The 26,878-nt window shown below is 56.1% G+C and overlaps 2 protein-coding genes across 3 annotated transcripts; one reads left to right on the forward strand and one right to left on the reverse strand.

Annotated features, from left to right (window-relative positions):
- Nucleotides 1-1,480: 1,480 nt before the first annotated feature.
- On the forward strand, nucleotides 1,481-10,249 carry SLC30A2 (solute carrier family 30 member 2). 2 transcript variants are annotated; one of them, XM_022551784.3, is made up of 8 exons: nucleotides 1,481-1,944; nucleotides 2,613-2,830; nucleotides 3,472-3,618; nucleotides 4,290-4,443; nucleotides 5,191-5,365; nucleotides 6,106-6,211; nucleotides 8,297-8,431; nucleotides 8,919-10,249. In XM_022551784.3, exons 1-8 carry the CDS (start codon nucleotides 1,895-1,897, stop codon nucleotides 9,062-9,064), a joined length of 1,131 nt encoding a protein of 376 aa, XP_022407492.1. In that variant the 5' UTR covers nucleotides 1,481-1,894; the 3' UTR covers nucleotides 9,065-10,249. The 2 variants fall into 2 exon arrangements, with proteins under 2 accessions (XP_022407492.1, XP_089754766.1); XM_089898640.1 differs by lacking the exon at nucleotides 1,481-1,944 and adding an exon at nucleotides 2,105-2,540.
- On the reverse strand, nucleotides 10,243-24,512 carry EXTL1 (exostosin like glycosyltransferase 1). The gene is made up of 11 exons (XM_089898644.1): nucleotides 23,707-24,512; nucleotides 18,775-18,865; nucleotides 18,373-18,480; nucleotides 17,420-17,539; nucleotides 16,764-16,896; nucleotides 16,458-16,564; nucleotides 15,522-15,611; nucleotides 14,724-14,810; nucleotides 14,274-14,434; nucleotides 12,940-13,114; nucleotides 10,243-12,781 (listed from the first exon to the last, which is right to left on the reverse strand). Exons 1-11 carry the CDS (start codon nucleotides 24,477-24,479, stop codon nucleotides 12,602-12,604), a joined length of 2,025 nt encoding a protein of 674 aa, XP_089754770.1. The 5' UTR covers nucleotides 24,480-24,512; the 3' UTR covers nucleotides 10,243-12,601.
- Between the last annotated feature and the right edge of the window lie 2,366 nt (nucleotides 24,513-26,878).

Genomic DNA, 26,878 nt, shown 5'->3' on the forward strand with positions numbered 1-26,878 from the left:
GCCCTCAAATAAATTATAAGATTAATCTGAGCACAGGGCAGCTTGAAACTACAACACGACTGAGATGGCCCAGCAAGAAACCCCTGCGAGCTGCACCTACCTCACTTACTCTCATGTGACTAAGTGACCAGCCCTATATTTATATACTTCTTTATTTCAATCCAATTCACAGGCTTTTAACTAAGTGCTCAGTAGGTGCTCAGAGCTAAACTAAATTGTAATAGAAGTATAAAATACATCCCAGCTCTCAAAGAGCTTAAAATCTAGTGGGGAGATCAGGTGAATATATGTCTGCGATGATAAAAGCTTATGTAGAAGTCCTCAGACTTTACTGTGCAGAAAATCCCCTGAGAATTTGTAAATATGTCGATTCCTAGGGTCTACATCCAGAGATTCTGATTCAGTTGGTCTGATGCAGGGGCCTGGAACCTGCATTCTAACATAACGCTGAGCTTGCTGGTTCTAAGAGTATACAGGAAAACCAGGAAGCCTGCGGTAAAAGTTGTCCACACTCAGTCCAGAGCAGGTGGAAAGGTACTCAGTGGGGACCCAATCTAGGCAGGCATGCCGCTGCCATCCTCGCTCCTTGCACTTAGTTTCCTAACAAGATGACTCCTGTCGGGGAGACACTGAAGGAGCCCCTCCTTGTCCCCAGTGGTGTGGGATAGGGGCTCACACCCTAGTCTCTTGTCTCTGTGAAGGGCCATAGCCAAGCCAAGGTCCCCAGGGCCCTTGATGATGGGGTGACTGGCCAGGGAGGTCCCCAGCCCAAAGCTCTTTTTAGGTAGAGGGCCTATCAGAGGCCCCTGCCCCTCCTCCCACCCAACCGCCGGGGGAGGGCGAAGCTTCAACTGGATGGGGCATCAAGCCGGCAGGAAGGGCCGGCCGGCTTCTACCGGCGGAACACTACGCATGGCACCGTCCTGGGGCTCCTGGGAACTGCTGCGGGGCAGTGGAGAAAGGATGGTGTGGTGGTAGCGGTGTCAGCTCTGTCTAGATGGCGACTGCTGCTGAAGCGCGACCCTGCTCTGTGTAGCGGTGGAGATAAAGACGGCCACCCCAGATCTAATCCGAGCGCGCAAGACGGGAGGAACCGGCGCTGCTTCAGTGGCGAGGATGGATTAGTCAGTGCCAACCAGTCCTAAGGAGGGCTACTGCCCCAGCCTGAGGGCAGGCATACCCCACCCGCAGGAGCCCCCTGGCCTGAGTGGAAGAACATGGGGGGCTCGGGCGTCTGCAGCCTGAGAGTGGAAACCGATCAGTGGTTTCCTGAGGGCAAGACACAATCCCAGCCTCAGGAGCCCTAATTCTGAGTTTAGGAGCCACATTCCTGCTCTCAGGGGACCCACAGCGGATTTCTACAAGGCGGGGCCCGAGAACTTCTCGGTGGGACACACCCCGCGCCGAGCCGGGGAAGGCGGCGCAGACTAGTCCCAACTCGGAAACACCAAGCAGCAGAGCGGGGGCGGAGGGGAGCGGTTAGGCTTTGTGTCGCAGGCCAGGTGGGCTCCTTGGGCCCCGGGGGCGCAGGGGACGGGGTGCTAGGGGTCAATGCCGGGGCCCTTTGCCGCCAGGTGCCCCCTCCCCCTTCCCTGCGGGCTTTTGCACACGACGCGCCGCTTCACACGGGGTAGCGGGGACCGGGTAAAGCCAGCGGGAGCGGGGCGCCACGGCTGACGTAGTGGGGGCAGCAGCGGTAGCAACAGCGGGACGACCCCTCGGCAGCCTCGGCACGGCCAGGCGGGAGCGAACTCGCGGCAGAGCGGTTGGGCGAGGGGCTCACGCGCCGGGGCGGCGGGAAAGGCGCGCAGTGCCCTCCCGGCAGGTGAGTGAGCGCCGCGGAGCGTCCCGCGCGCAACTTCCAGGGAGTACACGGCAGGGAGCGCGAGACCGCATGGAGGCCACCGAGAGGAAGCATCTGTTAGACGCCAGGCTTGGAGCCGGGTAAGGCGAGAGCCTGGGGAGGGGCGGGAATCTGAGTGGCATCAGACCCACCTCCTCATTTGCTATCCTGCCAGTGGTTGGTTTGGACGGCGGCTTGAACTGGGACCACACGGGAGGGGTGGGATGAGGTGAAGGAAGGAAAGGGGAAATGGAGCCTGGGCACGGGGATCATCCCTCCCCTCTTGTGGCTGAGCACAGATCCTGACCCCTGCGGGTTAGTGGGGAGTGCGTGCCTGGAGCCTTGCCCCGGGGCCAGCACTTTGCCCGGGGGCAGCCCCGCCCTGGGAGGCCCGGTGTCCCCAGACCGTGAGAAGGGGAGATCTGCTCTTCTCCCTGAGTGTAAACTCTCCTCCTTCTCCGCGCTCGGCTGGACCGGCCCAGCCCTTTGGCCAGTTCCCAAGGTCTTTGCCTCCTCCAGGCCCTGGGAGGGATGGGGGAGGAGGGAACACGCCGAGCCAAGACTCCTGAACTGGTTGTTCCCCAGCACCCCCTGCAAAGAGGGGCTTCTGGTCACTCCGCAGAGTCTGTCGAGCTTGGAGTATCCTTAAGCTCTTCTTCCAAATGGGCACATGGGAACAACCAGGCCCCGCAGAGAGGTAAGACTGGAGTCAGCCTTCTTTGCTCCCATCTCAGAGCTGAGCCTCCCCTCACCCTTCCTCCTTGGACAGGTCTTACAGATCTCTGTGGCAGGATGGGGCTGGCAGGATCCCTCTGTCTTCACCTGGCCTGGACTTGCAGCCCGTTGAGCTGGCTACCAAGAGCAACCATTACTGTCATGCCCAGACGGGTCCTGGCAGTGATTGCGACCTCAAGAAGAAGAGGGCATGGCGCCAGCTCTGTGTGGCCTGTGCCTTCTGCCTGTTGTTCATGATTGGGGAAGTCACTGGTAAGGACTTTTTTGCGAATTAGATGAAATTGGCACATGGGTAGTTTGGATGATCCAAAAGGCTTTTTCTCCTGGATGTTCCTGTAGTATTAATACTAAGGGCTCCCTATCTTATATGAAACGGAGGCACCATAAGGTTTAGGAACTTGCCCAAGATCACACACAGCTAGTAGGTCAGGGAAGACCTGAGTGCCTAGAAGGAAGGAGCATTTCCTGAGTGCCCGCTATGCTTTCCAGGCCCATTTTGGTTTTTTGTTTTTGTGTTTTGTTTTGGGCCATGCCACGCGGCTTGTGGGATCTTAGTTCCCCGACCAGGGATTGAATCCATTCCGAGGACGCAGTGAAAGCGGGGAGTCCTAACTACTGCACCGCCAGGGAATTCCCCTACAGGCCCAATTTGAACTCAATTTTCACGTTCACCCTCTAAGTAGATTTTGCGAATCTCATTTCACAGATGGTAGAAGTTGAGGCTCAGAGAAAGTAAGTCACTTGCCCGTGGTTACACAGCTAATGGTGCAGAGGTCTGGAATCCATTGTCTTTCTCCAGAGCTCATGGTTTTCCTGCTGCACACACACTCTGGGAAGTTGGCTCCTTGGGGAACTGATAAGGACCCTCCACCCTCTTGGCCCTGCCCCTGCAGGTGGGTACCTGGCACATAGTTTGGCGATCATGACAGACGCAGCCCACCTGCTCACTGACTTCGCCAGCATGCTCATCAGCCTCTTCTCCCTGTGGATGTCTTCCCGGCCAGCCACCAAGACCATGAACTTCGGCTGGCATCGAGCTGGTAAGGGCCCTGGTTGGGATGGGGATGGAGTTGGGAGAGGGGGTAGGTCAAGATCAGGTTCTTAGGTGGGTGCACTGGGTCCCTGAGTAAGGCCAGGAGGGTGATTTGGGTGGGGGAAGAGGATGTCAACCTTGGCTTCTGTCCTTTGGGAGCTCCCAGTCTGATGGGGGAGCCCTGGTCCCCTGTTCCTCTGGGAATTCCCACCCCGCAGGGTAGGAGAGTCTACCTTCCTAAGAAATGAAGTGGCCAGACTTCAAGAATAAATGACTGTGCATTAACTCTGCACATAACTCCATGGATCAGCTCTAGGGGGAGGGAAAGTTCAGCAAAGGCTTTTGAAGTTCATCTCTGCGCTGCATTGTCATTTTCCTCTTGGTGGCAGATGGCCCAGCCTCTGTTCCTCAGAAGCCTTAGTTTGCCAGCTGAGCAATGGGTATATATTTTAATGAGTCAGCTTCAACAGAAAGGGTTGACCCAGATGATTTCTTGAGTTTCTTCTAGCTCAGATGTTCCCAGATGTATGAGTGGTGGGGTAAGGTGCAACCACACCAGCCATAGCTCCAGCAGAGCCCAGTCGGACGCAGGCCCAGAATTTGTGGGGACGAGGAGGGGGCTCCTTAGCCTTAGGGCCCCATGCTAAGATTGGTATTGGGAGCCGGGTTCTTCCTCAGAGATCCTGGGCGCCCTGATCTCTGTGCTGTCCATCTGGGTCGTGACTGGGGTACTGGTGTACCTGGCGGTGGAACGGCTGATCTCTGGGGACTATGAGATCGAGAAGGGGACCATGCTGATCACGTCGGGCTGTGCTGTGGTCGTGAACATCATGTGAGTGTGGCCTGGGTTCCCTGTGAGTCTTTCCCCCTCCCACTTCTCACATGCATACCTACATGCCTGCTCTCCTTAGAAGGAGGAGGTGCTGCACTCCAGGATAGGTCGCAGGATCAGAATTTCCCTAGTGGTCTGAGCTCTGGCACCTGGAACACCTGGGTCCTGCCTGAGGCCTCGGGCAAGGCCATCAGGAGCTGTAAACCTGGGGCAGCATCAAGTTCCCACCCCATACAAGTCAGTGAATAACCAGAGAGGCTTCTTACCTGTCATGGGGAGGGGTGAGTTTAGTTCTTGCAGGAGCAGGTGTCCCTAGGGGCAGAATCCAAGCCCTTTTTCAAGGTGATGTGCCTGAAATTGGTCTCAGTGAGAGGCAGGGTGTGTAGAGCACCGAGGTCTCTTTTGGGTTCTCTCACCTTTGCTCAGTGGCCTTGGGCAAGCCACTTCCTTCTCTGGGCCTCAGCTTCACCATCTGTGACATGGTGAAGGCCCCTCTATGGGGCTTTCCTGCTCTGAGACTTGGCACTGGGGCATCTTTGTGCCCAGATTCAGCCTGGCATTGGATGGAGCTGAGCCCCTTCTCCTGTTGGTACTCTGAACCAAGGCCACGTGAGTTGGGCTCCTCACGTGGCCAAAGGGATCGTGCAGTCTGGGGAGGCCAGTCCTGATGGGGGCCTCTACCTGGCTGATTTGAAGCCTCTATCTGCTACCTCAATGAGCCCCTTGGCCTTGTCTCCACCTCTGTAGAATGGGATTGATTCTTCACCAGTCTGGCCACGGACACAGCCATGGCCATGAGCACAGCCACGACACCAGCCAGCAGCAGGAGAACCCTAGTGTCCGAGCTGCCTTTATCCATGTGGTTGGAGACTTTCTGCAGAGCTTGGGTGTTTTAGTGGCAGCCTTTATTTTATACTTCAAGGTTAGAGCTGGGGACACAGGGAAGTGGGCCGGGTGGGGAAGGGAGGGTAGATCATCTGGAGGCTTCTCTCTGCACAGGACCCTTTCCAGATTCTAGCTCCCTCCCAGCTCTGGGCAAAAGGGTAGGAGAGGGAAGGAACATTTATCCAACACCCAGTAAGTGTTAGCACTTCTGATCTTGATAACAACCCTGAAGGGGAGGTGGTGGTGTTTTCTGTAGCTCAGAAAGGCTCAGGGACTTGCACAGCGCCACCCAGCTGGTAAGTTGTGAAGCCAGATTAAAACCCAGGACTGTGTGCTGCCTAGGCATTGGCCATCACACAGGCAGTGTGGTGTAGTGGAAAGAGCCAAGGGTTGGGTTTGAAGCCTGGTTCACCCCTTGCCAGCCGCATGATGTGGAGTGAGTCCCTTGCTCTAATTGAGCCTCTGTTTCCCCATCTATAAAATGGGGATGTCGGACCAGATGGTGCCTAAGATTCCATTTAGCTCCGTCCGTGTCTCAGCCCCTTGGGCAAGGAGGGGTGGGAAGGTGCAGTGCCTTATCCTAAACTGTGGTCTGTCCTGCCTGTCCTTTTGGACACAGAATAAAAGGTAGAGAACTGGGAGGCAGGGTCAGGGTGAGGTTCATGCCCACCCTGCAGAGAGAGCCCCTCTCCCTGACTTAATGCTGGGTGGGAGCTGAGAAGGGAGGCTAAGGTGTTGGGTGGTGAGCCCCAGCTCTGCCTTGCCCTTTTCCTGTAGCCAGAGTACAAGTTTATAGACCCCATCTGCACCTTCCTCTTCTCCATCCTCGTCCTGGGGACAACCTTGACCATCCTGAGAGATGTGATCCTGGTACTGATGGAAGGTAACCTGGGCTTGGGGCTCCCTTTTTGCTCTTGGCTCTCCAGCTCTAATGTAAGTTCAGGTGTGTGTGTGTGTGTGTGTGTGTGTGTGTGTGTGTGTGTGTGTGTGTTGGGTGTAGGGTGCATCCCAGCACATTGGCGGGGGACCATGGTCTGGAGCCTGGCATAGGTTGGAGAATCTCCTGGGGCCCCGGGCTGATCTTGGCATTGAGCAGGGCCCTCAGGTGTGGTTGTTTCTGGAAATGTCCTCTGGATCGTCCTTTCCTTCCTCTTACCCCCAAGGGTGCCTCCTCCCTGCTGGGATGTGTCCTCCCTGCCTGGGCAGGGGGCTTCCGGCTGGTGTCTGTAGCACCTGGCCCTCCAGTCCCTCCTCATGTTTCCTGAGTCTCCACTTGCCTTCCCTTGGGGGGTGAGGTTTATGTTTCTCATTGCACAGTGGGGTCAGGGCGGGGCAGACTGAGGATCAGAAAAAGACAGTTGGTGTTGGACAAGACTGCGGAATCCACTGCGGCTCAGGCCTTCCTTTCTGAGGACCCCACCTCCAGAGGACGTGGCAGGGCTTTGAGGGGTGCTCATTGGTGGCAGATGGTCTGCCCTGAGTTACCACACGTATTCACCCGGCTTGCTTGTGCTCAGGATCTTGGGTCATAGGTCTCCGTGTGGTCAGGGTTGGTCTAGATCCTGATTTGGGGTCAACAGGAGTGCTTGGCTGCAGGTCAGAGCTTTTTCTCCAAGAATGTGACTGACCCAGATAAAAGTGATGATAAGAATTCCCTATGCGGGTGCAGGGATCCCCAGGTTCCCTTCTTTAAAAAAAAAAGTTTTTTATTTGAAGTAGAGTTGATTTACAGTGTTGTGCCAATCTCTGCTGTACAGCAAAGTGACTCAGTTATATACATGTAGACATTCTTTTTTAATATTCTTTTCCATTATGGTTTATCCCAGATTAGATATAGTTCCCCGTGCTATACAGTAGGACCTTGTTTATCCATTCTACATGTGATAGTTTGCACCTACCAACCCCAAACTCCCAGTCCATCCCTCTCCCTTCCCGCCACCTTGGCAACCACAAGTCTGATCTCTATGTCTGTGAGTCTGTTTCTGTTTTGTAGATAGGCTCATTTGTGCCATATTTTATTTATTTATTTATTTTAAAGTAGGTTTTTTTTGTTTTGTTCTGTGTTTTAATTAATTTATTTTTGGCTGCGCTGGGTCTTTGTTGCTGCACGCGGGCTTTCTCTAGTTGCGGTGAGCAGGGGCTACTCTTCCTTGCGGTGTGTGAGCTTCTCATTGCGGTGGCTTCTCTTGTTGTGGAGCACGGGCTCTAGGCACGCGGGCTTCAGTAGTTGTGGCATGTGGGCTCAGTAGTTGTGGCTTGTGGGTTCTAGAGTGCAGGCTCAGTAGTTGTGGCGCACGGGCTTAGTTGCTCCGTGGCATGTGGGATCTTCCCAGACCAGGGCTCGAACCCGTGTCCTCTGCACTGGCAGGCGGATTCTCAACCACTGTGCCACCAGGGAAGCCCTCATTTGTTTATTTTTGTTTTTATTTCTGTTGCCTTGGGAGACTGACCTGAGAAAACATTGGTACGATTTATGTCAGAATATGTCTTGCCTATGCTGTCTTCTATTAGTTTTATGGTGTCAGTGTCTTATGTTTAAGTCTTTAAGCCATTTTGAGTTTATTTCTGTGCATGGTGTAAGGGTGTGTTCTAACTTCACTGACTTACGTGCAGCTGTCCAACTTTCCCAGCACCACTTGCTGAAGACAAAAAAAATTTTTTTTAATGGAGCATATACTGTGGGACTAGGCACTGTTCTAGGCACTGAGGATAGGGTGGTAAACCAAACAATTGTCCTGCTCGCATAGCTTCCACTTCAGAGGGAGAGACAGCAAGAAACTAACAAGATAATTTCTGACAGTGTTACGTGTGAAGAGGAAAATACAACAGGGTGAGATGATGGGGGTCATTTGGGAGGTGGGGGCAACGTCAGGCCAAGGAGGTCTGAGCGAGGGGACATTTGAGGAGCAGGAACAAGCGTGGGTGGGGGGGCGCCCTTTCCTTCAGCCCCTGTCCCTGCCATCCTCAGGGACCCCCAGGGGCATGGACTTCATGGCTGTGCGGGATCTGCTGCTGTCGGTGGAGGGGGTGGAAGCCCTGCACAGCCTGCATATCTGGGCACTAACTGTGGCCCAGCCTATCCTGTCTGTCCACGTCGCCATCGGTGAGTAGTCGGAACACTTGGGGTGCGTGAGAGAGAGGCAGCGGGAGGCCCGGGGCCACCCTGATGGGCCCAGATGACCCCGGATGCTTGCAGTGCCCATGCATTGGCCCTGACCCCATGCTGGGTACTTGACATACATTATTTCATTTGGTCATCACAGTCCCATTTATAGATGAAGAAACTGAGGTTGGGGGGTGGGGGGCGGTAAGGTCACTCGCCCAGGCTCTTCCAGCTAATCAGTGGCAGAGGAAAGATTCCTAGCCTTAAAGCCAGTGCTTTTCCTGCTCTTTCAGCGTTGTGCCAGGTATGGGAACCAGAGGGTTGCCTGGTACAGGAGTGAGTCTGGGGGTTTCTTGATGTCCATCGTCCCCTATCTTGTTCTGCTGGGGGTACGATATGAGACTGAGGCTCCTAATCATTCCTAGGGGCCCAAGAGTGAGTAATCGGTTCTCTGGCGTCTCCCCTCATGTGTCCTCTCTGCCCCCAGCTGGGAATGCAGACGCCCAGGCTGTGCTGAAGGCAGCCAGGACCTGCCTGCAGGGGAAGTTCCACTTCCACACCGTGACCATCCAGATAGAGGACTACTCTGAGGACATGAAGGACTGTCAGTCATGCCAGGGTCCCTCGGACTGACTGCCCGGCCAGGCACCAACTGGGGCATGGACAGGCCTGCCGACGGCTGGACTGAGTGTCCCCCAGGCCCAGCCAGGACTCTGCCTACCCCAGGTGGGTTATAAACCAGGTCACTCTCCTGACTGCTGCTCCATGTTCAGTGTGGAGGAGGCTCGTCCCACTCCAGGAACGGGCTCTTCCCCGTCTCCCCCATCTGACTCCCGCCAGCCCCAGGATGGGAACTCTGCAGGTGTAAAGCTGGTGTGACCCCACTCTTCCAGCTCCCGGTGTGGCAGGGTTTGGGCCTCATCCTCAGCTAATGCCGCCCTACCACTAGCCTCTGGAAAGGCAGTGGGGCATAGTGAGGGGTGACAGAGGGGAGACTCATTGTCCCCTCACCTGCCTGCCTCATTTCCCATTTTCAGTCTGTCTGGCCTTTGCCTTATGAATCCATAAAGAAGCCCTGGGACAGAGCCCCCTTCCTCTGCCTCTAACAATACGCTACAAGGAGGCCATGGGGAGTTGGGGAATTGTGAGGACTCTGCACACTCATACGGGTCCCCCCTGAGATGGGGAGCCAGGGGGCACCTGAGGCTGATCTGTGCCTGAGTCATTTCACTGAGAGCCAAATGTTTCCTTTTCCTGGAGGTAGGGGACTTCTGACTAGGTAAGGACCTGCTGGTTTCCTCTTTCTTTATTCCCCCCACCTCGTCAACGCCCAGGAAGCTGTGCCAACACAAAGGTGTCCTGGCGGGAGGGGTGGAGGTGGGCACAGATTTCAGCTTGGGTCCCCCGCAAACAGCCCCACAGGCCCTGGGCCACTCCTTTTGCCCTGATTGTGTCCCGGGGTCGGGGAGCCTGACACTGGGTATGGTTGGGCCAGCTCTGTTGCCGGTATGGCCTGGCCTGCTCAAAACTTGGGGATGGAGGACACAGAGGGTACAACCTGAACAGGAACCCCTGGCTTCCTGAGGTGTGTGTGAAGATTCCTGAATTAGGAGGTGGCTTGTATTTCCAAGATGAAGCCGGGGGACCTGTCCCCAGTCTCACAGAGGAGGCAGCATGCCCAGTCATCAGGTGGCTTTGATCTAGTGGTCTGTCTCTGCCCTTAGGCAGGTCAGCGCCCCTCTCGTCTGCGGACAAAGAATGTTGACACCTACCTCACAGGGTTGTTGTGAGGACTGGAACTAAAGTCAGCTGAGCATATGGTGGTTGTGGGAGAGTGGGTGCTTTTATCATCCTTCTGGAAGGATGGCCTGAGGGGCCATGTGGGCTTCCCAGCCTCGGGGGGCAGCACTGGGTTTGTCTTGACTCTGTCCTGACCCACAGCAGGAGGAGGAGGGGTTGGTCACTCACCTTCCCCTCTGAGCCTCTCCCTTCCCATCTGTGAAACGACCTGTTTGTGCCTTTCCAGCACTGTCATCCAGGGTTGGCTGTGATCTAGGTTTGAGGGTTCTTCGGCCCCTTCAAGTCTGTGGGAAGTTGTGCTGGCTTGGAAGTGTGTGTGTGTGTGTGTGTGTGTGTGTGTGTGTGTGTGTGTGTGTGACCGTGACCGCTGGTGGAGCTCCACTCCACCCCAATCTTAGGAATCAAATTCCTCCCTCCCCCCAGCCATGGCAGGCCGCAGGAACCTGGATCCTGGGCTTTGCTATATTCCAAGTCCTTACACACCTCTCAAGAGACAGTCGTTGCTGTCCTCCATTTTTACAGATGAGAAAACTGAGGCTCAGAGAGGTTGAGTCACTTGCCCAAAGTTCCACAGCCCTAGGCCTCCCCCTACAGCAGGGGCTGGGGACCTGCTCTGGGCTGCGTATTGGTACAGTATGAGACCTTGGGCCTGGCAGCCCACAGGCAAGGCCATGCCAAGGTAGTTCAGTATTCTGGGTGCTGCAACTGTGAGTGGGGAGGGAAAAGGTGTCTCCCTCAGCTGGGCCTGGCACTTGGAGTCCTCCCCACCCTGGGAAGGCTGCCTGGGCTGCAGCTGTGTGCTTCCTCAACAACTGTCCTTGACTCAGGGCCAGACTGTCTTCCCTCTCCTTAAACTCCCAGTCCCCCCTCCATCTCAAGAATATAGCAGCCCCACGCCTCCCCGAAGAGCCTTCTCTGCATCCCACGCTGTGACTGGCTCTGGGGATGACCTGAGTCATCCAGGGGCCAGAGGTCAAACAGGAGGATGGACGTGGGAGGCCTTGGGGACACCATGTCTGGCCAGAGAGCTAGTCACTAGTCACGGGAGTTTCCAAAGCTGCGAGGCCATCAAAGCAGAAAAACACCGGATACCCTGGACCTGGTTTGGACCCACATCCCCATTCCTCTAGAGTGGCCCCAGCTCCCAGGCAAGACCTGAGTCCCCCTCCCCCCGCGCAGCTGCTGTAGAGGTATTTATAGCCTGAGCAAAGGGGCAAAGACACGCGCTTTATTTCGGAAGTGATCATTCCAGTTCCAGGTGGGTGAACCCAGGAGAACCCAGCGTCCCCTCCCCCTCTCCACTCTCACCACCTGGTCGCTCGCGACCGCCCTTGCTCCCACACAGCCCACCTAGAAATGGCCCCTTCTTAGTCCTAAGTGTGCGGGCCAACCAGTTTTCCGACTTCAAGCTGCGCACCACCAATCTCGACGTCCCCGCTCCCCCTAATCCCACCCGATGGGCGTTTCGAGCTTCCTTCCCTTTCCGGGGGGAGGGAGCGCGGCGCGGTGCTGACCACTAGTGGTCCAGGCTGGTAATGCAGAACGACGGCAGTGCCTGAGCCGAGGGGCCCGAGCCCGGGCCCGGCAGGGCCACCGGCGTTCCCATACCACCCCCAACTGTGCTCCGCCAGGTAGGGAAGGGAGCCCCGAAACTGGCTCCCTGGCACTTCTCTGCTCTATTCTTGGGGCGCGAGGACTGCGCCCAGGATTCTGCGAGAAGCTGCTTTCCGGCCGGACTAAAAACCCGGGGGTGGGGGGGTGGGAGGTGCAGTTTTGTGTCTCACTCCGCACACCCTGTCCACAACCCCGCCACTGTCGCCACAGAGCCAGGCATGTAGTTGATGTCACTTCCGTCTACCTGTTCGTCAAATATTTGTGGCGCACCTGCCAGGCCAGAGAGACGAGGACACGGCCCTGCCCTCCCGGGACTCCCGGGTCAGTCCTGGGGCCTGACGATGTACCTTGCGAGGCAGCATGAATAGCGTCGGGACTAAGGGACACACCCGGCTGTGAAAGCGCAGAGGATCCGGGGCGGGGGTGGGGGTCAGGCAGCTTCGTGGAGGAGGCGAGGATCTGAAAGAGAAGTAGATGTCAGCTCGGCAGAGAAGCCAAGAAAGGCATTCCAGGCAAGGGGTCTGCGAAGGCAGAGGAAAGGCCCCAGAGACAGCGATGTGGGAACTGCCACTAGCGGCTAGGCTGGGGGGTGGGGGGCGAAGCGGTGGTTGGCCAATCGGGTACTGCCGTGCTGGCTAAATGGCAGCCTTGATTGGGTCTCCAGATACCGCAAGGGAGGAGGCGGAGCCTCCCCCCTCCCCCGAGGCAGTTTGCAGCGACCGCTGGAAGCCGGGCCGGGGTCTCAGCGAGTCACTCCTAGGGTTTCTCCAGGCTGCGATACTTCTTACGCAGCACGGACACCGGGTCCTTGAAGAGCACGGGGTCCAGACGGAAGCGAGAAGATACCAGGGGCATGTGGCCGAACCCTGCCGCCATCTGGTTGATGCAGTTCTGGGCTGCGGGCTGCGGCTCCTGCCTGAGCCCCGGACCCCCAGGCTCCTAAGCGGGGCGGGGAGAAATGCGTTGGAGGGCTTCTCTGTCCTCGGAACCCCACCCTACCCCCGCCTCGTGCAGCAAAAAGGGTTAGGGTTAGAACGGGAATCCCTTCCCCAGCCGGGGCCCTCCCAGTGCCGACCACCCCCCTAGATCCTCACCAGTGGAGGAGGTCTGGCCTCCTGATGCCACATCCCATAGGGCACCTTGATAGGGGGCGACTTGGTGACGGATGCTACTAGGAAGTTCATCAGGACATCCACACAGGTGGGTGCCTCATCTGCCAGGGTCCTCAGAGCCTTGGGCAGGGCGTGGGTGAAGAGGGTGTGGTAATACCTGGGTAAGGAGGGAGGAGCGGGAGAGGCTGTAGCCGAGTTAACCCCCCGCCCCAGGCCCCATTCTTCTCCCTCCTGACCTTACTCTCCCTTTGACCCGAATTCCCAAGCTTCCTGTGAAAGTCCTGCTCCCTTTTCAGCTGAGCTCTGTTAGCCTCAAAGAGCGCCCACCCCAGGTGTGCACCACTCTCCACTACTGTGTGCTCTGTGGCTTGTCTGCAGCCAACGGTGAACTCCCTGCCGCCTCCCTCACTGCTCCTTGGGGCCCCCTTCCCTGGGCTCTGAAGTCTGAACTCAGAGCCAGAATGAGGGGAGGATCAGCTAGCTCCAAGGCCATCAAACATGGCAGGCCAAAGACCAGCTTCAGGAAGGCTGTGGATTCACCCACCCCCAAATCCGAACACTGTCCATATCCTCTGCATGGCTCTACTTAAAATACAATAGCTGCTGGGCTTCCCTGGTGGCGCAGTGGTTGGGGGTCCGCCTGCTGAGGCGGGGGATGCGGGTTCGTGTCCCGGTCCGGGAGGATCCAGCGTGCCGCGGAGCGGCTGGGCCCGTGGGCCGTGGCCGTTGGGCCTGCGCGTCCGGAGCCTGTGCTCTGCGGTGGGAGAGGCCGCGACAGTGAGGGGCCCACATGCCGCAAAAAAACAAAAACAAAACAACAAGCTGCCATTTGTTGACTATCTGTGTGCCAAGGACTTCATGTATTTTAGTTTTTTTTTTGCGGTACGCGGGCCTCTCACTGTTGTGGCCTTTCCTGTTGCGGAGCACAGGCTCCGGACGCGCAGGCTCAGCAGCCATGACTCACGGGCCCAGTCGCTCATGCAGCATGCGGGATCTTCCCGGACCGGGACGTGAACTAGCGTGCCCTAGCATCAGCAGGCGGACTCTCAACCACTGCGCCACCAGGGAAGCCCTTCATGTATTTTTGTTATTTGATGATCATACCAGCCCTGTGAGGTGAATACACTTTACAGACAAGGAAACTGAACCTCAAGAGAGGTGACGAGACTTGCCCATCACAGCACCGGGAAGTGGCCTTGAACCTGGATCTCTGAGCTCTCGGCTGACTGCTGTGTCCACTCCCACGCCACCCTGCTCCTGGTTCAAAGGAGGGTTCTGTGGCCCTCTGAGCCCAGCGCCGGGGCTGGCGTCTGTACCTATGGTAGAAGGCAGCCGAGGTGAGAACCATGGAGAATTCGTTGGTCCTCTTGGCAGTGTAGCCCCAGCCACCACGGGCTTCATCCCAGAAGTGGCTCCACGTCAGAAAGCCGACCATCCGCTCTGGGAAGCTCTGCCACACCACAAAAGCGAAGTCCACCTGGGGAGATATTTAAGTAAGGTGTGAGGAAGGACTTCCTGCCCAGCCAGGAGCCTCCCGAGACATGGAGGCAAGGCCAGCCTGGCTGAGGGGACTCAGGGGAGAGGAGAAGGGAGCTAGAAAATTTCCAGGGGATGCTTAGGGGAACTTTCCCAACTGGGAGCTAGAAACAGTGCTTTTGCGGCTAGGAGCTGAAAACTCCTAAAGCAGGAGGCTCGACTTCTTGATCTCTGGTCATCCCAGCTCCCGGGGCCTGAGGGCTGCCAGGGCTCCTCTTGGGAGTCCTCACCTCACTTGTGGAAAGACTGCTATGGGCATCCAGGCTGAGGATGGCATCGGTGCTGATGGCACTGTACGGGAAGAAGCGGTCACTGACCTGCAGGGGGAGGGAGCGGAGGGCAACTCAGCCGTAGGACCCCTCCCCAGGCTCCCATGATGAGTATCTGCATATCTGCTAAGCAGGAGCCCCTGCAGACATGGTGTAGAAGGAAGAGCAGTGAAAACAGCAAGTCTGCCCGGAACTCGGACCTGAGGGCCTCATTTTCCCTCTCTGGACTTCAATTTGCCCTTTGGTAAAATGGGCAAATTGGTATCTAGGGCCCTTCCAGTTTTGACATTTCAGGATTCCTCTATTGTCACATTAGATGTTCACCTCGACCCTGGTGAGCATCCTTCGTTTGAAAGAAACAGGTCCGGAGAGATGAAGGGACTTTCCCAGAACGGCACAGGCAAGCAGGTGTGTCACACCAACCCAGGTTCTTGGAAGCCACCCCTTCACCCCCGCCCAAAATGCTGCCACCTGCCCAGGTTTCCCCTCTATCCCTTACCTGAGACAGCAATGTACTCTCTCTGCCTTCCCTCATCACACAAAACCCCAGTTCTCTGGAAGCACAATTCACAAGGGCCAGGGATGGAAGAGAATCATTTCTATTAGGCCTGCAGCTGAAACCCGTGGTCTGATTTCTTCAGGCCCAACTTGAAGTCCAGCTTTGGCTCAGGCCCAAGTAAATCACACCGTGTATGTCCTCCCCAGATCTCAGGTTTCTGGGGGTGAGCCCACCCTTCCACATCCCTCCCCATCTCTCACCTTCCTGTGCCCATCAATGACTGTCAAGGGCACTGCTGTCTTGGGCCACCTGGTTGGGGGTGGCTTCTCACTGCTCCAGAGAACCAAGATCTGGAAGGAAAGGAGGATGTTCCTGAAGTCTGGGTCAGAAGGCCAGGGTGTGTGTGTGGGGTGTTCCCAGGAGTAATCTTTCTCAGGGTGGAAGCAGTTTGGAAGAGCAGCTGTATATGTGAGTTTGGGAGGAGTTTAGTTAGAGCCAAGATCCTTTCATGACTGCCCTGTTTTTGCCTCTGAGCTTCCGGAAGGCATGAATTCCAGTGACACGAAGGTAGCTACCTGTAGCATTAGAACTCAAGTCGCACCTAGCCTGGGCCCTGACCCCATGCTCCATCCCCGTCTTCTCTCAAAGGTTTTCATTCTCTTCCTCCTTCTCCTTTGTCATTCCCAGCCCAGTTCAAATGTCCCATCTTTGAAGCTGATCCGTCTGCACCCTGGCTGAGCTAACTGCTTGTCTCCTTTCCAAGTACTCTCAAGAGCCTATCTGGCTTCTCTGGAAATGATATTTGACAGTCTGTGTGCTGGGAAGTGCTAACTGAATATGAATCTGGGGCAGAATCCTTTCCTACTTTTTCTCTGCATCCTCAGCGTCAAGCCCAGGCTGCTCAGAAAAGGCTGGATGAATAAAAACAATGCACGTATGTTTACTTCAACCTCCACAAGAGGCACCTGTTTTTCAGGTGGCTTTGTCAGTTTCCATGAGGGAAGTGGGGATAGAGGTGGGGGAAAGGAACTAGAAACTTGGGACTGAAAGAGGAAGGCAGCAATGGTACTTGAAAATCCTTCCTGTGCCTCCCCCCAAAATGTGTGGTTATCCTTGGCGTCCAGATGTCTTCAAGGGCTCTGCCCTGTCTCGCCCCCATCCTGGATCCCGGCACCCCAGCTGGCAAGGGGGCAGACCTGGGCACAGTGCTGGGAGCCTGCCACAGCCTGGATGAGCTTCAGGGGGGGCTGGCCTGGAGCCCCCCCCCAAATCAGGGCGCTGAACCTGCCCAGAGGACGAGAGCCTGGAGGAATGAGACACAGGCTATTAGGGCGGGAGGGGACAGAACCCCCCGAGAATGACCTGAGTTGGGGACTTGGGGAGCCAGAAAAGATGTGGGAGATTTGGGGAGGGGCTTGGTGGGGCTCTATGGTTGAGGCTGGGGCAGAGACTTGGGGAGAGTTGATGAGGGGACTTCAAGTTGTCCCATCTCTAGGGCATACCCTGTTGTAGGTGGTAGAAGGGGAAGTCCGAGGGGCTTGGGGAGAAAGTGGGCAGGGCCAGGATTGCCCCTGGGGGGCTGTTCCATAGTAGCGAGGGGTGAGCAGAGGGTCCAAAGATCCGGTCCTGAATAATCTGTGAAATGAGAGAAGGCTGTGCAGAGGAAGCGGCCAGTGTGGCCATGGGCGGGGTCTGAGGAAGTGAGGACCTGGTGCAGCCCCACACCTCCCCCTTCAGGAATCTGGGGAGGGCAGCATCTGTAACACCAGATGGCTGGGGACAGAAAGGTTCAGAAGTCCAGGGTAGGGGGTCACTCAGTGATGCTGTCTTCACTCATGGCAGATACCACTAACAGGTCATGACATTTTTTCCGGACCCAGAATCCCTCCCAACATATGCCCCAGGCAACCAATGCCCATCAGCTGGAGTTGGCACATGCTTTAAATCTGTCTGCTACAGATGGGGAAACTGAGGCCAAGACTGGAGAAGGAACTCATCCAAGAGCTCCGAGCCAGGTATCTGATTCATCCCAGAAGCATCTTCGAGGGGGAAGCCCAAACACCAGGGCAGAGGAGGTGTCGGAAGAGAGGGGCATGGAGAGGGGCAGGGATGAGGCAGACCCAAACACCAGAGCCCCCATCAGGTGAATCCCCCTCACCTCCAGAGTGGTATGGATGACCTTCTCCACCGAGGAGAAGTAGGCATCCCATAGAAACTGGGTCTGCTGACGCAGGGCAAGGACCCGTGTGAGGGGCATCTCCTGGAGGGCAGTCAGGACCTGGGGCACAGAGGGAGCAAAGGAGAAGGCATGGGGCCCTGGCAGGCCCTGACTCACCCTGGGGTGGGGACAACCTAGGTTGGAGGTCTGGGAAGCAGAAGCCCGCTCCCCACATTTCTCCAGGTGGGTTGGCAGCTGCCAGCCTTGGCAAGATCCTAGGTAACTTAGCAATTAAGAGCTCAAGGGTCACACAGAGCTGAGTTTAAATGCCACTTAGTAACTGTGTGACTGTGGATGAGCCACTTAATCCGTCTGAGTCTGTTTCCTCATCTGTAAAGTGGGAACAATAATGGAACTTGCCTCGTAGGGTGGTTGTGAGGATTAAATTAGATGATACATATTAAGGGCTTAGCACATTGTAGAGGCTCAGTGAATGGAGGCTATTCCTGTTAACTTCTTACACCATTCTCACCTCTCAGGGGATTCAAGGCCCACGCATATGTTTTTCAGAGCTGGGCAAAATGAGTTTCATCAGATGGAAAAGTCACTCTGCATTTTGCTTCCCCACCCCAAGCTCCATGTAGGCACTCAGATTTTGGATTTTTTGTGACTTTCCTTTAAACTAGGTATTTAATCAGTCATGGACCAGTGGGGTTGAGCCCCTGGAGATCATCTGGTCTAACTTATCCCATTGTACAGATGGGGAAACTGAGGCTGAAAGAGGCTGAGTTCTTGCTCTCAGAACCCCAGAGGCTTGGGGCTGGGCGCAAAATCATCAATATACACAGATGGGGGATAAGAATGAGGACCGAGACCAGCCTGGGGGCCGGGATCCCGGGGTCCTCCCATGTCCCGGGTCTAGTCCCCACCCCATTGGTAGGGCCCTGAGCTACCTGAAGTGGGAGCCTCTCGTCAGCTACAATGGCCGCCTTGGTCCAATCGATGACCTCAGAGAAGGGCAGCTCCCAGCGAGGGCTGAGAAGCACAGGGATGCAGCCAGCCTGGGGGGTAGGGAGGTCACTGGGGAGCCCAGTCCCACCCTGCACACACTCACCCCTCCTCCCTTTTCCAAGTCAGCAACTTCTGCACTGGGGGCAAGGGATACAGAGGAGAGAAAATACAGAGGGGGGGTGTTCTGCAGAGGGTGCAGTGAATATGGCTGTAGGCACATCTGAGTCCCAGAGTAAAGGAGTGGGCAGCTCACCGGCCCTTCCCATTGGCCTGGGCCCAGACTGCCCTTCCAGCTCAGGAGTGTAGGGGGACAGGGATGGGGGATGCCCAAGTCGGGGTTGTACCTGCAGGGCTTGAAGGAAGTGTAAGACATCAGGACCGCGGCCAGGGATGAGGCAGAAGGTGGCGTTAGGTAGCGTTGCCCCAGGGTGGGTCCTAAGGAGCACAGGAGGGGGCCCTGCACCCAGGAGACCTGAGACAGCTGCCCCTCAACCCCCTGGCTCCCCTGATGGCCCCCCAGCCCTCCACACTAACAATCCCAAATTCACAATGTACAAACCCGCCACCATGTTCTCATATGTTAACAGACACTCTTGCACACGCCCAGCCATACACTGCCCCTCACCCACAGCTGGGGTAGCAGCTCTAGCTCTGCCGCTGCCCTTGGTGGTATTAGACACCTCCCTTCTCTTCTTAGGACCTCGGTTCCCTCGTTTGCAAAATGGGAGGTGGTGGGAGCTGATGTTTCCAAGGCTGGTCTGACTTGGGCAAGCACGCGTTTGCCCTCCCACCTCTTGGCCTCATGCAGACTTCTGGGTGGCCCTCACCTGAGTGGCCTCCATGCCCTGCCCTCTCCCCGTCCTCAGAGCCCAGGCCCGTGAAAAGCTCTTCTGTCAGGAGGTGGGCTGGGCCCCCAGCCTGGAACCACACAGGAAGCCGCTGCCCAGAGGCCCCCTTGCCCAGAGGACAGGCCTCCTCTGTTCCTCCCCCCTCCCCCCACCAGCCCCAGGGCCACACTCAGGCTGTGTGTGCCTGTTGGGGGGAGGGGTAGGAGTCACAGCCTCCTCAGAGCCACCACCCAGGAGCTGCCCAGCCAGGGAAGGAGTGCCCATGACCTGGCTACGGTGTGTGTGTGTGTGTGTGTGTGTGTGTGTGTGTGTGCAGGACTCCAGGGCTCACAGGCCTGCTCAGAGTGGGACTGTTGAATAGGGCCTAGAGGGTTCCAGGACCCTCCTCAGCTACAGTCTATCTGGTCCTGAGTCTGAACCTTCAAGAAGCAATCCTAGGAGTACTTAGCCTCAGGACCAACCCTCATTGCACAGATGGGGAGACTGAGTCTCAGAGAGACCCGAGGACTGGCTCAGGTTCTCAGAAAGGGCTGGGGCAGAGCTGGAACTAGAACCAAGGTGTGCTAACTCCTGGCCCCAGGTTATCTGAACCACCCCAGACCTGCTGCCCAGGGGTCTCCCCGAGGACCCGGCCTTCTTTGCCCGATGCTCAGGTGTCCCGCCAGGCTTCTTCTGGAAAAAGCTACAAGTTAAAAACAGGACACCCTCCACCTCATTGAGAGCCACGGCACCAGCCAGCCACAGCCCTCTCCTCCTCCCCCAGTAAAGCCCTAAGGGACTGAAAACCCTTAAGTTTAAGGCTTCAGAGAACCCAGAGCCAGAGAGCCTGCTGAATAAACTGTATCAGTCAGTCCTCGTTAACGTCTACTGTTCCCTCTGTGTCTTTGTACCTCCTTCTCTCTCAGCCTGGAACACCCCTTCCTGCCTTGCAGCCCGAAGAATTCCTCCTACTTGATCTTAATGTATAAAGTTCAAATATCGCCTCCTCTGGGAAGCTTTCCTTGGTCTCTCCAGAGATGGCTCCCTCCTCTCTGCTCCCACAGCCCTTATGTGCACTGCAGTAGTAACGAGCCAGGCTAACCTTTACTGAGCGTGTCCTTTCTTCTAGGTGCTTTACATGCATTGACTCACTTCATTCTCACAACAACCCTATGAGATGGGAGGTATGCGCTGTTAATATTCCATTTTACAGATGAGGAAACTGAGGCCTAAAGTGGTCACACAGCTCTGAAGTAGAGGAGCCGGGCAGGCAGCTTGCCCACCCTCTCTCTGTTTAACAATGTGTGTCACACCAGTGACTTGTCTGTCTCTCTAATAAGACTAAGCTACTTGAGGGCTGGGGCTGTGCCTCCCTCATCCAGTATCCCCAGGGCCTAGCAGGGCACCTGGCAGAGTATGGGCACTCAGTGGGGGCTAAATGAATGAATGCTCAGTGTGCAACAGAGGAGAGACCCAGGACCGATGGACTAAATGTCTGAAAGGTCAGTTTCGGCACAAATTCTAGTAATGGAGCTGGCTGAGAATAGCCAGTGGGTGGCCTTGGGAGGTGGTGAGTTCCCCATCAGAGGCTAGACGAGCACCTCCGTGTGTGTGTGTGTGTGTGTGTGTGTGTGTGTGTGTGTGTGTGTGTTGTAGAAGGGATGGATCTCGTCGTGATTGCTGATGATCTGTGACCCTGTAAAGTGCTTGGCATGGACTTGGGGCCTCAGTGTCCAAGGCTGCTGTCAAGGTGACTCCACCCATGGCCACAGGCAGGGCTGCATTGCGACTTCCAGTGCCCTGCGTACTTTGGCCTTTGCAGTCCCTCAGCCATAAAAATATAAAAATTATATTCGATAACTGTGTTGGTATAAAAATGAACATACTAATATTATATATGAAAGCATTTTCTTCTATTTAGAAGTTCACTTTTTTCTTCTGATTTTCAAAGAAATGAGAACATTTTCATGGGCCCCTAAAGTATCATGGGCCCTAGGCACTGCACCTCGTGTGCCCAGTGGCGACAGGCCAGGGGACCTTAAAACATGCATAAATTTATGTAAAAAAAACCCCCAAAAGCAGGGGAGAGCATATACACATGTTTATATACACACAGAGTACTTCAGAAAAGACACAAGAGAAACTAGAAAGGGTATTTGGCTCCAGGGGGGAAAACTGGGTGGCTGGAGACAGGGGTGGGAGGGAGTTTTTACTGTATACTCTTTTGTGCCTTTGGAATTTTGTACCATGTGAATGAATTCCCTATTCATAAAAGTAAATAAATAACAATTTAAACGGGTGGAGGCTTATGCTAAAGCAATATGAGACTGTTCAGCGAAGGTGGAAAAATATGGGCTTTGGAGCCAGAAGCGTGGTTTAATCCCAGCTCTGCTGCTTCTGAGCGCCTGATCGGAGCAGTGAGGGAGGCTGTGGTGAACCGCGGAGCTTGTCACCAAGGCCCTTGGCTGGCTGCCTCCACGTCTCTGAGCCTCAGTTTCCTGTTCCCTGAAATGGGGATCATAACACTTCCCTTGAAGGGTGCTCGAGAGGATTAGCCATGAATTATGTAAAGCGGCGGAGCAGACTCTCCCCAGATGCCCACTTTCTCCCCTCCTCCCTTCCCCCAGCGGAGTGAATGTGGGACGGTGGCAGCGACCTGAATCGCCTCTTTCTCTGGCGACACTTGTTTATTCAGGCCACCTTCCGGGCGCTGGCCTGTGGCTGTGGGCCTCCCGCTCTCTCTGTCCCTATACTTGACTAGCTCCTCAGGCAGCTGCCTGGCACGTCAGGGAAACTGAGGCTCCAGCTACTCCAGAGATTACAAGTCCTGTCGCCTGCAGGTGGGTTGAGGCCAAAGACAGAAAATCTAGAAATTCAGAGGACAGTTAGAGGCTGTCAGGCATCACACCTTGGAAATACACTTATCAAAACTGCTACTCAGAGGGTGGCCCACGCCTATTAGAAAACATTGGCCAGTTCTGGCCAATTTGGATTCAATCAGTAAACATTTAGTGAGCACCTACCTATTGTGTGCACTCCCCAAGTTTCAGTTTCTCAGAGAAGTTCAGACTAAAATAACTTTCATATTCACCAGTAACTGACTGCATTTAGCTGTAACTAAAGTCAGCTGAAAGAAGAACTTCCTGAAACCAAGAATGGCTAAGTGCCTAATCAAAAGTAAGGCCAGGCAAGGTGAGCGGAGAACCTTGTCACCAAAGGTGAGCTCTGTCTGAGTTTGGAGTTTGAGGTACCTGATGGGATCCGCAGCTTTTCGGGTGATTGTCGAGGATGCCTGCTAGGGATGGGCCATGGGGACTGAGGGGCCTTTCTGCTCTTACCCCTGGCTGCGGGGCTCCCTGGAGGCCATGTGCCTTCAGGAGGTAGAGAGATTCCATTCCCACAAGAGCCCTGTGGCTGAGAAAAGCCCCAGAAGCCCCAAGCAGAGGCAAAAACGGAGCTTGGCCACGTGAAGAATTCCTGGGAGGGAAGTGGAGCTCAGAATAAGCCATGTTGTTCTAGAAAAGAATAGGGAGATACCTGAGACAGGGGACAAGGGAAGGATTCTAGAGTGACAGGTTCCACTTCCAGTCTGCCCAGCCAGACTTTGGATACTGCTGGCCTCCTGGGGGTTGCAGAGGGGTTGGGGTGCTTAGGCGTTAACTGCTTTACCACCTGAGGTGTGTCACCACCACTAGCCCAAGTAGAGAGAAGTTTCTAAGTGAGCTCTCCACGTCCCCATGGGTCCCCATGCCTCTTGTATATATTCAGGCACTCTCACTGGTAGGAATTCTTCTGTAGGTCTAACTTAATTCATATTTGCTATAACCAAAGCCTGTTACCTCGAGAGGTTAATCCCGGAAACTAGACATAGGAGCAGCTTCCATCTGTGACCATGGCTCTGAGGCATTTGACAGGATTGATCATAAACTCTTGCTTAAACCCCAGAATTCTGAGGCTGAAGGCTTTGGAGCCAGGCAATCCTGGATTAAAATACTGGCTGTGCTCTTTCTGGCTGCGTGGCCTCAGACAAGTTACACAACCTCTCTGAGCTTTAGTGTCTGGTACACCAACGCTTCAAAGATAAAGATTAGTATTATTTTATTATAATCATTTATAAAAAGTGCTTAGCACATAGTAAACACTATAGAGTTGTATGTTAAATAAAATATTAGGGAAGGAAGGATTGGAATAAAAGAAGAAGAATAGGAGTGAGTCATGTTTTATGCTTTTAAAGATCCCCAAGGAAGAATTCTAAAACCTTCCTTGGACACCTCTTGCAGCAAATCACCGTCTCGGTGGTAGTGTTCTCTACTGTCTAGCCTGATTCCCTCCTGCTGCAGCTGAGCCCTAAGTTTGCCCATCTCAATCCTGCCCTCTACCCTGGCCCCTGGGCTCGCTCCCATCACACACCCTTCCCATCCAGCCCCCAAGGGGGAAAGCTCCACTTACTGCTTGGGTCCACGGTCCTGTTCACAGCGCCCATCCCAGGGGCAGGCAGAGAAGTCAGTGCCTGCCACGTGCCACCTGCCCCCGTCCTCTGCCAGGGCTAGCAGGGCCACCCCGGGGCGGGGGCTGTGTTGCCGCAGCTGGCCAGGTGCTCCACCTCGCAACGGGTGGGCTTCAGGGAGAAGCGGGAGGGCCACGTCAAAGCCGGGCCGAAAGGTGTCCACTGTGGGACTGGCCTCGGCCACCATTGCCTGTCCCAGCTGGAAGGTCCGGGGGCAAGGGGCTGGGTGGAGACTGAGGACCAGGTGGTTCCTGCCCCCATCCCACTGCGGGGGCACCGGGTCGCACTCTCCAGTGGAGGTGTCCGGGCTGAGGAGGAGGAGGAGGCAGGCCTCAGCAGCGCTGAGCGTGTGGTAGCGGGAGCCCTCGACGGAAGCCAGGATCCTGCGGCGAGTCTCAGAGACGGGTCCAGCCGCTGGGTACACGAATACCTTGAGGCCACCACCTCTGCATTTCGAGGTGTCAAAGCAAGCTCCCCAGTTGCAGCTGCCACCACGGAGGACTTGAGGAGGTCGAGGGCCATCTTCCAGGAGCTCCCCAGGCTTGGCGAAACTCTGCAGGAGCTCTGCGTCCAGCCAGTGGGGCCAGCCTTGGGGGGCTCCTGCCCGGGGGCTGGTGGGCACTGACAGGCGGAAAAGGGGGAAGAGTCCCAGCAGGACGAGGAGCCAGGAGGTCAACAGTGCCAGCCAGAGGGACTTCCGTCTCCACGACTGCATGTGGCCACCCACAGCCAGGGCTGCAGGAAGCAGGAGGAGCGGGGGCCTGAGTGTAGGCCTCTGGGACTGGGATCCACCTTCTAGGTCAGCACCCTCATCATACAGATGGGAAGACTGAGGCCCATCGAGGGCAGGCTGCCTGTGTAAGATCAAACAGCAAGTCACAGGCCAGGCAGCGGGAGGCCAGGTAGGACCCAGCTCTCTGGCCCTGCCTTTCTGCGGTCAGGACTCTGCTTCCTCGGCCTTTGGACAACCAAGCCAGCCTTTGCCCTCCCAGCAGGGCCCCCTTCCCCTGGTGCTGCTCAGGCTGATGCAAGCCCTGTCCAGACTGCAAGGCAGTGTCCTTCTGCCCTCCTGGCTGCACCCCCTGACCTTGGCCTCAACGGAGAGGAGGGCCGTCTGCCAGGCCATGGGGGACCCATGAGGGTTCCCACAGGAGGCGGCTTGGCCGGGGTGCAGGGCTGGGTGGAAGCAGGGCTGGTCTCCCCTATCCTCCCCCTGCCTGAGCAGCCCCTGAGCAGCCTGGCCACACCTGTGCCCACTGGCAGGCACTCCTGGGCTGTGGGCCCTGCAGCTGGTGCTTAAATTAGACCCTGCATCCCATGTGGGCTCTCAGAGTCAGCTGAGGTCAAGGCCTGAGTGCAGCCAGTGGCCCCTACCTGGGGGACTGGGAGGGCTCTGGGTCCTGGTCCTCTCCCACCCTCCCACTGTCCTGGCTCAGGCGGCTCGGCCCCTCCTCCCTCCAACGCTAGTAGCTGGTCCTGCACCCTCTGGCTTGGAGTTATCAGGGTGCAGAGGCCAGGGACCCCGTGCCAAGCCCCTGCCCCATGGTCCCCAAGCCCCGCTGGTGTCTTGCGTCCCCTCTCAGGGCAGCATCTGGCCAGTCTAGATCTCTTTCCTAGCGGCAGCCTGGCTCCTCCCCTGCCAGCCCTGATTCGCTCCTGGCTGGGAGGCAAGGTCTCCACTTAACCCCTTCCAAACCCGTTTTCTGGATTGCTATTAATAATAACTCCCAAGGCCCACACCCCACAGTTGGCCTTGAGCTCTCACAACCTCTGTCTCTGAATTCTCACATCAGCCTTCCAAGGCCAAAGTTTATCACTGTTGTGTTTCCTATGGATGAGGAAAGTGAAGCTCAGAGAGGGGATGGTATCTTATAAGGTGACCCAGCTAAGGAGTGACAGGGTGGGGATTTGAACCCAGAGCTCCTGACCTGAGTCCTTAGAGCTTCCCACTGGTCACCACAGATGGGGGATTCGCTCCTGGCTGGTAGGCAGGCTCTCCATTTAACCCCTTCCATCAACAGATGAGATAAGTGAGGTGTCGAGGGGCTGGGGGGCTGGTACTGGGCAAGGTGCTCCCAGCTATTCCCAGGATTGGTCCCTCTTCCTTCAGCTGCTCCGCCCTCACCCTCCACCAGTCCTATGCAGCTCCAGCTCCAGCTTTTTCAGGCCCTTTCGTGGCACCTTACACTCAGGCGCACAGGTCAGCCCTTGCCTGGAGCTCTGTGGGAAGGGTCTGTAGGACCGGATGCTTACTCCAGTTCATATGGGGAGTTCCTTCTGAGGGTGAACTGACTCTCCATTAGTCCACACCCCACTGAGGGTTCCCCCCCCGCCCCCGCTCAGTTCTTGGGTCTGTGCTCTACGAGGGAAGTCAGGAATGGGTGATGTCACCCACTGAGGAATCGCTGAAATGATGAGAGAGAGAGACTCTGCCTGCCAGAAGCCCCAGTCTGACGAGGGCAGCCACAGGGAGCCCGGCAGACCTGGAGCGGACTCTGCTCTCACCTCTTACTGGCTGGATGATGTTGGGCCTCTGCCCCCTCTTCTCTAGGAAGGCAATAATAATATCTGCCATGAGACAGTAGCCTGGTCAAAGCTAGGCCTACCCTGTGGGTGTCCCTCACCAAGTGGCAGCCTCCTGCCTTCTTGCCTTCCTCTGATCTCAGAGGGCCGCTGATCTGATGAGGGAGCCACCATGGGAATGTTATCCTCTCAGTGGGCAGCCAGTCTGGGGTGGGGCACAGTTCATACACCCAAGAAAGTCCTCAAAATGGCCAACAGAGGGGGAATCTGACCTCCTTGCACTACAGGGTCAGTCACTAGGTGAGGGGCTGACTTTGCTGCGCGCATCGGGTTCTCTCCCGCGAAGAGGGGCCGTTGCACGTGCTGCTCCTGCCTTTCACCTTCCTCTGCTAACTCCTCCTCACCCTGCGGGGATCAGCCAGGGCTCCCTTCCTGTAGGACGTTTCCCTAACTACCCTCCGGCTGGGTTACGGAGCTCCTCTAGGTTCTCATGCCGTTTCTTCATCCTCTGTGCCTGTGCTCATTCATTCATTCATCCGGCAAATACTTAATGAGCACTAAATATGGGCCAGGTTTTGTGCCAGGCACTGC

Source organism: Delphinapterus leucas, chromosome 1, assembly GCF_059928025.1.
Source record: "Delphinapterus leucas isolate spDelLeu-1000000601 "Yukka" chromosome 1, BTC_Dleu_Yukka2, whole genome shotgun sequence".
NCBI lineage: Eukaryota > Metazoa > Chordata > Mammalia > Artiodactyla > Monodontidae > Delphinapterus > Delphinapterus leucas.

What these genes read in the sequence shown, in the direction of transcription:
- SLC30A2 (XM_022551784.3), top strand. Translation starts at nt 1,895, where the DNA reads ATGGAGGCCACCGAGAGGAAGCATCTGTTAGACGCCAGGCTTGGAGCC. An exon ending in CCTTTATTTTATACTTCAAG is followed by an intron (nt 5,366 to 6,105) that starts GTTAGAGCTGGG and finishes CTTTTCCTGTAG; the next exon opens with CCAGAGTACAAGTTTATAGA. An exon ending in GTCTGTCCACGTCGCCATCG is followed by an intron (nt 8,432 to 8,918) that starts GTGAGTAGTCGG and finishes CTCTGCCCCCAG; the next exon opens with CTGGGAATGCAGACGCCCAG.
- EXTL1 (XM_089898644.1), bottom strand. Translation starts at nt 24,479, where the DNA reads ATGCAGTCGTGGAGACGGAAGTCCCTCTGGCTGGCACTGTTGACCTCC. An exon ending in ACGAGAGGCTCCCACTTCAG is followed by an intron (nt 17,540 to 18,372) that starts GTAGCTCAGGGC and finishes TCTGTGCCCCAG; the next exon opens with GTCCTGACTGCCCTCCAGGA. An exon ending in GCAGTCTTTCCACAAGTGAG is followed by an intron (nt 14,435 to 14,723) that starts GTGAGGACTCCC and finishes ATATCTCCCCAG; the next exon opens with GTGGACTTCGCTTTTGTGGT.